This window comes from Danio rerio, chromosome 20 (genome assembly GCF_049306965.1).
Source record: "Danio rerio strain Tuebingen ecotype United States chromosome 20, GRCz12tu, whole genome shotgun sequence".
Lineage (NCBI taxonomy): Eukaryota > Metazoa > Chordata > Actinopteri > Cypriniformes > Danionidae > Danio > Danio rerio.
Window position 1 is genome coordinate 37,210,001 of NC_133195.1, and position 11,654 is coordinate 37,221,654.

Genomic DNA, 11,654 nt, shown 5'->3' on the forward strand with positions numbered 1-11,654 from the left:
GCGCTGTGTGTTTTCAGCCTTCCTCTGCATTTTTTAAGGATATTTTCTCTTATTACTTACAGTGTTATGCAAACGTCATGCAAAAATGTGAAAAATGTACACAAAATAAGTGGTTTTTTATCAGTTACACTCCTGAGTAAGATAGATACACAATTATTTTTATTGTTTGCAACTCTGCAGTATTCACAATTGCAGTTAAAGATACAGAAAAACAGAACAGTGATAAAATAATTTATGACATGTATGTGAACGGGCAGACTTGACTCAAAAACTTACACTAAACTCAAACCCCCAAAAAGGTCATTGAAATGAATATTCACAAAACATCACGGATGTAATATATATATATATATATATATATATATATATATATATATATATATATATATATATATATATATATATATATATATATATATATATATTCAAGATCATTAGATCATTAAACTATATCTAGCAGGCAGCAAAGTGACAAAGTAGCCACACAGCTTGAAGGTTGCAGGTACAAGTCCCAGCTCCAGGATGTGGAGGATGTGGAGTTTGCATGTTCTCCCCGTCTCCTCCTGTTTCCTTTACAGTCTAAAAACATGCAGTATAGGTGAATTCAGGTAAACTAAATGTCTGAATGAGAGTGTATATTTCCCAGCATTGAGGGTTTTCTCTAGTTTAACAAAATCAAAAAAAATGTATTTAACACACGATTTTCAATTTCATAAAATTAAACGTCTCGCCAAGTGTTACAAAAGCTACTATTTGGGAATGTTAGAGGGAGGGGAAAGTGCTGTGGTAGCTATTTTACATAAAATAGACTGGTGCAGTGGGTAGCGCTGTCACCTGACAGCAAGAACATCGTTAGTTCGAGTCTCAGCTGGGTCAGTTGGCATTTCTGTGTGGAGTTTTCCTGTTCTCCCCCTGTTTGCGTGCGTTTCCTCCGGGTGCTCCGGTTTCCCCCACAAGTCCAAAGACATGCACTATAGGTGAATTGGGCAAGCTAAATTGTCTGTAGTGTATGTGTGTGAATAAGTGTGTATGGGTGTTTCCCAGTACTGAGTTGCAGCTGGTAGGGCATCCGTTGCGGAAAACGTATGCTGGATAAGTTGGCAAACCCCATATTAATAAAGCGACTAAGCTGAAAAGAAAATGAATAAATGAATAGTTCACAAGACAAAAAAATAGCTTACTATTAAAATTAGTTTTTAAAAAAGGTTTTAATTCTGTGGCTGTTTACCTATGAATGATCTGTGGTTGTTGTTTGCTTCATAATGGTTGTTTTTTAAGTCTCTTGTTGCAGTTAAATTGGCTGCTCTTCTTCTATGTTCAGTAGATACATTTGCATACGTAAACCCTTTCTAGCAGTGACTGAATGAATCTGAGATTAGAATGCATTAGGATCTGACGGTGAAAAGTTTTTACATTTTGAAGTTTGTCCTCCGGGAAGCATTCAAGTGTCTTCTGTTGCTTCTGAAGAGCAGTGTTAAATGGAATCAAAAGTTGTATTTCAACAAAATAAGAAAAAACAATACAGTGTACTTTATGTAACATATCTGATGTAAAATATCTTACTCAGGACAGTACTAAATAAAAAAACATGCATTTTGTATAATCTTGTTTATTTGATAAAAAATTTCACATTTTCACAGCTTTTGCAAAAGGTTTCAAAACTTATGCATAACACTAAATATGTGATCCTGGATATTTTTTGTTATGGGAATCGCATTGTCTCTGCAGATGAAAAAACTGGTGAGAAGACAACAGCAGCAGAAGCAAACTGTGTGCCCACAGGAGAAGAGGGAGAGTCCATCACAACAACATACTGGTATTTTCACACTTTGGTTATCCCCTATTTAAACCCCACATTTAAAGCTACAGGTCACCCTTCATCAGTGCTATTTACTCAATATTCCCAATCAACAAAGGCTCTAAGAACATGTTGCTATTGTCCCCATGATATATTATATTTTAAAGTTTATTAGCCATTCAGTGAAAATAATAATGTGATTGCAGAAAAGTTTTAGGAATGTTGCTTCTCTCAAAAATATATTTGACTACAAAATAAAAAAGTATTTGGTAACCACAAATTGACTATTTGTTTTAACAAATGATAATCAGTGAAAAAAATATGATTAACACACTTTGCCTATTTAATTAAAACAATGGTTCATTTTATCATTAGTCATAAAGGGTCATAAAATGGGCCAAATAAATAGGCCATTTTTGAGGTTTGTTAAGGTGGACAGGGAAGAGATAAATGTGATAAATTTATTATTTCTAATAAATTTGTATTTGAAAATAAGTATTATTCTATTTGTTTCCTTCTAAATATTTTGGAAATGTTTTTGGTACATCAAAAAGTGTGGTTGAGGACCATCCAACAAGCTAATCCAGCAAAAAATGTGCTTAAAGTATCGAAACCTCATAATTAAATGGAAAATGTGGCTAATAACTGCAAAAGGTCCATATTTTAAAAGAAAATAACCTCCCCTCTTACCAGACTGGTTACGGGCCTAAACAGTTGTATAAATTAAAATCCTGTACAACTTAAAGTCATCACTAACAGTCAATCTCGAAATTATTCCTACCCCATAATTAACTATTCAAAATTTCGGGCTTGACGATATAGACATTATATACAAGTAAAGCTGCTGCATCAAGTCATTTTGTTGTCTTTTGTATGCCCACAGCGACCTCTTGTGGAGCTCTGCCTGTTGAGCTGGAATGTGCAGGTTCATATCCACTTCCCCAGCAGAATCTCAGTCTAGACTCACAGAGCTTGAAGCTGGACCCCTTCAGACAGGGCCTGACCCCTCCTCAGATGCCCGGAGACCACATGCATCCCTATGGTATTAAATAACACATTATAGACTCACAGCAATGCTGTGCTGGAAATAGGCATTTAAAAAAGTATCATTTGTCTCTTTACAGGTTGTGATACACTCTATGATGAAACAGACAGTGACCCTCTGTGTCATTTTGGAGACTGTATGTCGTCCAGTGAACTTTCCTTTTTAACACCCATTGACCGATTGTATTCAATGCAAGATTCGTATTTCGCCTCTTGAGCATCATTCTGACGGCTCATTAAAGATTTATGAAGGAGCGTGTGTGTGTGTGTGTGTGTGTGTGTGTGTGTGTGTGTGTGTGTGTGTGTGTGTGTGTGTGGGTGAATGTATACGCGTGCTTGTATATGTTCTGCTTATGCATGTTTTAGTGTAGAAATGGTTGTGATTGGCGACAAAGGAAATGTACCGTGATAAATATTATTTGTTTAATTTGTATTTATTATTTTTATGTGTGTAATCTTGACTGAATTACAATAAAATGCTCATGACGTGTTTTTGTTCAGAGTTTGATTTATAAAAAAAAAATTAAAAATGTAAAATTTGCAATGTACATTTGTAATTGCTGAATTAAATATTCACTGACAGCAAATGTACAGAACACACAGAAAAAAAGATTGTTCTGTTTTGGCATATGGATCTGTGGAAAAAATAACTTTAAAATACTTCTGGAAATTTTTTTTTATAGTGAGAACATATTTATCAGATGATTTAAATCTAAATGAGCTGCTTCTCCTAGCTCACTGCTCCCTAATGCGTGTCTGCTTCTCCTGTGTTATATCAGATAAACAGCAGTCAGTGATAGAGACAGACACAGATGACGCTGAAATAAGGTCATTAGTCAAAAATACCAATTAATTTTATTTCATGTGTTTGTGATAGTTTATTCAAGCCTTTCTGAAATGATGAGTCTCACACAAATGCTGTGTACAGAACACACACAAATATTATTGTTTACAAGTACCATGTGGCCGCGGTGATTATAGCGATTAAGAATTACGTAGCGATTTTACTGTCTTTATTACAAACATTGATTTCATTAAAGTTGCCCTTTAATATATTTCTAGTGCAACATATTTCTATATTGTTCACTGTGATATGCACATATACATTTGAAGTCTGAATTATTAGCCATCCTGTATATTTTTCTTCAATTTGTATTTAACGGAGAGGAGATTCTCAACACATTTCTAAACCTTACCTCACTGACAGATCATTCAGGGTGTCTTGGAGGGGTGAGGTGTCCAACCTACAGCATCTAAACACTGGGGTACCTCAAGGCTCTGTTCTTGGGCCACTTCTCTTCTCCATCTACACATCATCTCTAGGACCAGTCATCCAGAGACATGGATTCTCCTACCACTGCTATGCTGATGATACCCAGCTATACCTCTCTTTTCATCCTGATGATCCCTCGGTTCCAGCTCGCATCTCAGCCTGCCTGTTGGATATTTCACACTGGATGAAAGATCATCATCTTCAGCTGAACCTCGCAAAAACGGAAATGCTTGTAGTTTCTGCCAACTCGACTCTACACCATAACTTTTCAATCCATATGGACGGGGCAACCATTACTGCATCCAAAATGGTGAAAAGCCTTGGAGTAACGATTGATGACCAACTAAACTTCTCTGACCACATCTCTAGAACTGCTCGATCGTGCAGATTCACACTCTATAACATCAGAAAGATCCGACCCTTCTTATCTGAACATGCAGCTCAACTCCTTGTTCAAGCTCTTGTTCTCTCCAAACTGGATTACTGCAACTCTCTACTAGCTGGGCTTCCAGCTAACTCTATCAAGCCTCTTCAACTGCTCCAGAATGCAGCAGCATGAGTGGTCTTCAATGAACCTAAACGAGCACATGTCACTCCGCTGCTACTCCGTTTGCACTGGCTGCCAGTTGCTGCTCGCATCAAATTCAAAGCTCTGATGTTTGCCTACAAAGTGACTACTGGCCTTGCTCCTTCTTATCTGCTCTCGCTTCTGCAGATCTATGTGCCCTCCAGAAACTTGCGTTCTGTGAATGAACGTCGCCTCGTGGTTCCATCCCAAAGGGGGAAGAAATCACTTTCGCGAACGCTCACGCTCAATCTGCCCAGTTGGTGGAATGAACTCCCTAACTGCATCAGAACAGCAGAGTCACTCGCTACTTTAAAGAAACGACTAAAAACTCAACTATTTAGTCTCCACTACACTTCCTAATCTGTAATTGCCTCTCTGAATATCACACTAACTGTACAAAAAAAAAAAAATACTAATACTACTAAAACTTCCCTTCTTAGACTTTACAGACCTGAAACTTGCTTATAGCACTTATTCATTGTTGCTCTTGGTTGTGTAAATTGCTTCCTTGTCCTCATTTGTAAGTCGCTTTGGATAAAAGTGTCTGCTAAATGACTAAATGTAAATGTAAATGTAAACAACAGTTTTAATAACTCATTTTTAGTAACTGATTTCTTTTATCTTTGCCATGATGACAGTAAATAACATTTGACTAGATATTTTTCAAGATACTAGTACTCAGCTTAAAGTGACATTTAAAGGCTTAGCTAGGTTACTTAGGTTAACTAGGCAAGTTAGGGTAATTGGGTCATTGGACTGGGGATTTTTTTTTTGTAGAAAAGCTATTGCTTACCTTTTTTATTAAAAACTGTTATTATTCTAGCTGAAATGAAATAAATAACACTTTAATCAGGGCCCAGTTTTTCTAAAGTAATCCAGTGGGATTTTAGACCAGATTGGGTCAAATCTTGAAAAAAATTAAAATTTCAAAATTAATCCAGTGGGGTTTTAGATTGGGTCTAAAATCGGATTGGGTCAAATCTTGTAAGATTAAAAGTAACAGAGGGATTTTGAATTAAGATCAGACAATGTAATACAATCTTATTTGATTCAGATCAAATCTACCCTTTTTTCAGATCAAATCTGCCCTGGGTTATTCTAACCTTTAAACTTAAACTGGGATCTATTTGATCCAAAATAACAAGATTATCCTGATCCCAGAAGGGTGGATTCATTTTTTTTAATTTTTTTTTTACCAAATAAACCATACAAAAACAATTTTTTTTTAAATGAATGATCACAAACTTATATAAATTCCTTCATATCTGAAGCCTATATGAAGCATGTCACCATTAATGATATATGGTCTACAACAACAAAACAATATCAAAACAGTATTGCATTAGAACAAACAAACAAAAAGTCAAATGTTTGTTGATTGCAGTGTTTCTGTTTCTTACCATTAAAACAAACAATGGCTGTTTGTGGTCAGTGGTATTTTCAATAGTAGGCCTATCTGAATGCAGCCATTATGATGCAAGCTGAGACTGCATCACTTAGCGATGCAATGTCAGACACAATGCACTGAATGGAGTGAGTGACCTCACAGGGATGGGTAGGGTTAGGGGTAGGGTTAGGTGAGTGCATTAAAAAGCATTGGATGCAGCTCAGATTGCACTGCACCAGGTCTGCAGCCAGACCCCTCTCTGTATTTTGCCTACCTGTTGTTCTTTTCTAAGCAAGTACACTATACTGTTGGTTCCGTTTAAGGCTCTGGTAAACAGGATTTGGTAATCCTGAAATTTGGTATTAGGATCACTGTGATCCAACCCAATGTTCCTTTAAAAAAACTGTCATAAAAGTAAGAGAGATCAGTTAATCCTGGATAGCAAAACATGGGATTTCCAAATCTGGACCAATTTGATTCAGATTAAGTTTTTTTGAAATACTGGGACCCAAATATTTAAAAAAAATAAAACATTGTAGGAAATACTGTGAAAAATCTCTTGCTCTATTAAACATCATTTGGGAAATGTCTGAAAAAGAAAGAAATAATTCACAGGAGGGCTAATAATTTCTACTTCAGCTTTATATATTAATATATGTTGCATGTAACTCATAACAAAGTCTTTGTATCCGCAATAACACATACTCTATTGCAGCAACGAAGACTGTCATTTTCCAGACTCAAGGTCATTCGCAGTCTAGGCTTTCAGCACCTCCTATCATGATGCATATCTTTATGGCAGTTTACCAGAGGCAGATGGTGGTCCACCACATGGCATATCATCACCTAGATCTTTCCACTCACACCTAAGCATCAGAAATACTGATAAATATTCACATTTGGATTCTTATAAATGCCTATATTGTGACTTTCTTCCCTGGATCTATATCCGACCTGCATTCTTGCTTATCTCAAGGGCTCATATGTGACCACCCAAAAAGCCAGATCATTGCTGCCCCTCTGGAATGTGCCAGTGTTATAGTTTGGTGTTTTGTACTGTAGGGATAATGTCAGGTGAATATGCAAGGCATGCTGAAAAATATAGGAAGCCCTTCATACTGTGCCTCTTTGGCCCAGCAATGAACCCTCCTTCTGTCTGTAGCAGGTTCACATTTCTTCCTTCGATATCAGACCTCCAGATGTAAGAGCCACAAGTCAGTGGGCAGGAACAATTTAACTGTCTGTTCCTGTCATGTGGATCTGTCAGTGCATGGAGGTCGCAGAGCATTCATTCAAGTTCAGGTTATTCCAATAAATAATAACATTCATTCATTCATTCATTCATTTTCTTGTCGGCTTAGTCCCTTTGTTAATCCGGGGTCGCCACAGCAGAATGAACCACCAAATTATCCAGCAAGTTTTTACGCAGTGGATGCCTTTCCAGCCGCTACCCATCTCTAGGAAACATCCACACACACATTCATACACACACTCATACACTACGGATAATTTAGCCTACCCAATTCACCTGTACCACATGTCTTTGGACTGTGGGGGAACCGGAGCACCCGGAGGAAACCCACGCGAAAGCAGGGAGAACATGCAAACTCCACACAGAAACGCCAACTGAGCGAGGTTTGAACCAGCGACCCAGCGACCTTCTTGCTGTGAGGCGACAGTACTGCGCCACTGCTTCGCCCTAAATAATAAGAAATAGCATATAATGATAATATATGAATCAAACTTTAACTATATATTTATAAATGAATGAGTGTTTTTTTTTCAGAACTGATTTGTATATTCATAAAAACCTGTAGCTAAATATTTTAGAAGTTAGTGTAAAATTTCACTCAAAAACCTAAAATTTGCTGTAAAAAAACACACACTCAATAATATGTTTCCTCATTGGGGAATGCTTTTTAGCTGGTGTTTGGAGATTCATAATACAAATGAAGCAGCACTTTGGTAGTCAACAAAGTGCACAGGAAAACCAAATTAGTACTTGTGGTTCTTGACCATAAAGGTTTATGAACCAAAATGATTGGTGTTTAAGAAAGTCAATGTTATTGGCAACATTTAATTCACAGCCTAGCCTGAACACATTTCCAACAGCGTGGATTAGGAGCTTCATGAGATACATATTATGCAAAAAACATGAGAGCAGCTGACACTGTTTTTTTTATCATTTAGGCTAACAGCATCTAGTAGAAGCAGAATGATGTATTATGTGAACAATATAACACAAGTGATTTCCGTCTTCATTGTAAACAAACATCATAATGAACATGCTTTTGTGATGCCTGGATAGCAGCTGACTTGCATTTTACAAATAACCTAGGACAACAATTTCAGCTAAAATGTTTTCTGATGGCATTATGCTGTAGAAATGTTAACTGGTCTTGGGTGATTAGGCTTTTTGTTTATTTTTGTGCGTTACACTTTATAATGCAAGTCTTATTAATAATAATGCAACATTTTGAACAAAGTATGGAAACAATTATTTTATGCTATCTCCTAGAGAAATCTGTCTAGTCTCAGCAAGCAAATCCAAGTCTGGATCCAGATATCCAGAAATGAAATTGGAGCGTGTGAGAATGTCTGCTCATACAGGGCCATGAACATATTTAAAGTCATACCTAATATATTTGAACGTGAAGACTACATAATTGTAATTCCAGTAGTGGAATCTTTGCCATTATCTATTGCATTTTTTCAACATTTAGAAATACACTCACCGGCCACTTTATTAGGTACACTTGTCCAACTGCTCGTTAATGCAAATTTCTAATCTGCCAATCACATGGCAGCAACTCAATGCATTTAGGCATGTAGACATGGTCAAGGCGACCTAAAGAAAGGTGATTTAAATGACTTTAAATGTGGCATGGTTGTTGGTGCTAGACGGTCTGGTCTGAGTATTTCAGAAACTGCTGGTCTACTGGGATTTTCATGCACAACCATCTGATCTACCACAGAAACTGCTGATCTACCGGGATCTTAGACTGGTTTCTTGAACATGACAATGTGTTCACTGTTCTCAAATGGCCTCCACAGTCACCAGAGCACAATCCAATAGAGCTTCTTTGGGATGTCATGAAACTGGAGATTCTCACATCATGCATGTGCAGCTGACAAACCTGAAGCAACTGCGTGATGCCATCATGTCAATATGGTCTAAATTCTTTTAGGAATATTTCCAGTACCTTGATGAATCTTTGCCACGAAGGATTGAGGCAGTTCTGAGGGCAAAAGGGGGTCCAACCCGGTTCTAGTAAGGTGTACATAATAAAGTGGCCAGTGAGTGTGTTGCAATTGAGAGATAATTTGAAATCCAAATATGAACGTGTTCGTTAAATTATCATACATTGCCATTTATCATATCTGACTGTGGCCTATATGTGTGGATTAACTTGTGTCCATGGCACCTTAATTCGCGTAAAACCACACTGGCACGCGCTGTCTCTCGTGCGTTTATTGGCGCGATACTAAACGTTGGCAGGCTAAAGCAAACGGAAAATAATCAAACGGCTATCATACAGTCACAGCGGGCACCAATAGCCTCGTTATTATTACGATAGCAGCCAGGAGGCATCAAGTCAGCTGATCAGTTATTTATTACCCATTTCGTGCCAGGATGGGCTGCAGACCCGCTCCCTCTTAAGCGATATAATTGGCGTCGTGCTGTGTTAATGCCCGGACAGATGCGACTGGTTAGGCACACATGCAACCCTCTCCTTCTGTGCTGAAATTCTGGAGAGCTTTCACTGACCAGCAACAAAAATAAACACAACCTACTCACTATATTTCACTTAATTGCATATAGCTAAAATAGGCTACTTAAATTAAATTAAATAAAATAAATAAATAAATACATAAATAGCTTAATAACCTACTTTTTTTGTGGTTGCAGCTGGAAGGGCTATTCAAAATATGTGAAATGAGTATGAATCATTGGTGGTTCATTCCACTGTGGCGACTCCTTACAATTTAGGCACTACATCTTCGGATAGTAAGTGAGAAATCCTACTTTTATTCTATTAAGTGAAGAACTTTATATGCTTTATACACATATATACTACATATTTCTTAGACAAAACCTACAGTATATGGGATGCCAGTATACCCATGTTTTCTATCCTGCACTCTGATTGATTGTACATTTTGTACACATTGTACATTTAACACCTCTGCTGCGAAATAATTGTAAACAAACACAAATACACAATGGAGTATTTGCCAAATACTGTTTGCAAATTATATTAGGGCTTCTGATTCCCTGGAGCTCCATGCAGCTGATTGTAAATAAAGAAAAAAAAGTCTATCAGATGTTTGATATCTATAATGAAATTATTGCTAAAGAAAAGGGCTTTTTCACATAGGGGATCTTTACAGCCAATTTGCATTCCCTTGCACAGCTGAAGGATAAGTTTTCTCTCCCATAGTCTCATTTCTCTCGCTATCTGAACAGGAAAATATTTCACAATTTCTAAATAAACCAGAAAGTCATAGTATTTAGCATCTTCTTTTCTCAAACCCTAACACTAGACATCTGATTTCAAGCTTTGTTTGTGTTTTTAGGCACCAATATGCACTAAGTACATTAAGACAGCTTGGGCCATGGATTTGAATGAAGAAGTGGCTGATGAGATCTGGGAAGAAGTCCGGTCAACAATAAAGAAAGGTTAAATAAATTCGGAACACAAATTAATCTAATTAGAAGTTTAACATCACCTTCATTTCTCCAAAACTAGATTAAGTAAAATGTTTCCCTGTGTATCTCCTAAATGTGATATGTGGTGGGGCAGAAGGGACTTTGGCACATTTATTTTGGTTTTGTCCTGTTCTTTATTTTGGTTTTGGTCCAGCATTTTTTAATTGTTTTCCAGTGCTTATAAAACCAACATCCAACCTGACTACAATTTGGCTATTTTTGGATATTCTAAAATAATGTACACATTTCCATTAGCAAGCCCTATGGTTGGCATGATTACAGCTAAAAAGATGATCTTACTTGATTGGAAATCTCCAAAGACTCCCTGTTGTAAGAGATGGTTGAACGGGTTGCTTTATGTCATTCAAATGAAATAACTATACCTTGAAACTTCACAGAAATAAGCTGAAACCACATGGGGACCTATCTTAAGACTCTTGGAAATTTAGCATTTTAATGGTTAATGTCATTTATTCTGTACCTTTTTCTGTTTTTGGTAAATATCTTATAAATAGTAAACAACACAAAACATTACAAAAAATATAAATAAATAAAACGATTGCTCTCCGGCTTCTGACCCTAAAGCCTCTCACATAGAAAGAACATTGTGAAAGGGCAACTAGAGGCCGTATTGAGTGTGACAGTGGGCATAGGGCCCAGAGACAGCATGTCATGGCCTGGGTGTCTGCTCTAGGCTGAGGCTATATATGAAACAGTGGGTATGTGAGCGGTTGGACAACATGGTGTTTCTGGCAGTGTTTATACTGTCTCTTTCATACCTAGTGAGAGTGCCATGAAGAATGACCCTGCACATCACCCTATTATAACTAGTATAAATAAAATATATAGATATAATAAATAAAATAGTATAAA

General features: G+C 37.0%; 1 protein-coding gene across 5 annotated transcripts in view; it reads left to right on the plus strand.

Moving 5' to 3' along the window:
* The window catches only part of lmx1a (LIM homeobox transcription factor 1, alpha), a 19,320-nt gene extending 15,988 nt beyond the window's left edge, over positions 1-3,332 (plus strand). For 4 of the 5 annotated variants that reach the window (XM_073932671.1, XM_073932672.1, XM_073932670.1 and 1 more), the window contains exons 5-7: positions 1,729-1,816; positions 2,682-2,840; positions 2,923-3,332. In XM_073932671.1, the coding sequence (XP_073788772.1) occupies positions 1,729-1,816; positions 2,682-2,840; positions 2,923-3,059 (384 nt within the window). In that variant the 3' untranslated portion in view covers positions 3,060-3,332. 5 annotated transcript variants of the gene reach the window in all.
* The last annotated feature ends 8,322 nt before the right edge of the window (positions 3,333-11,654 follow it).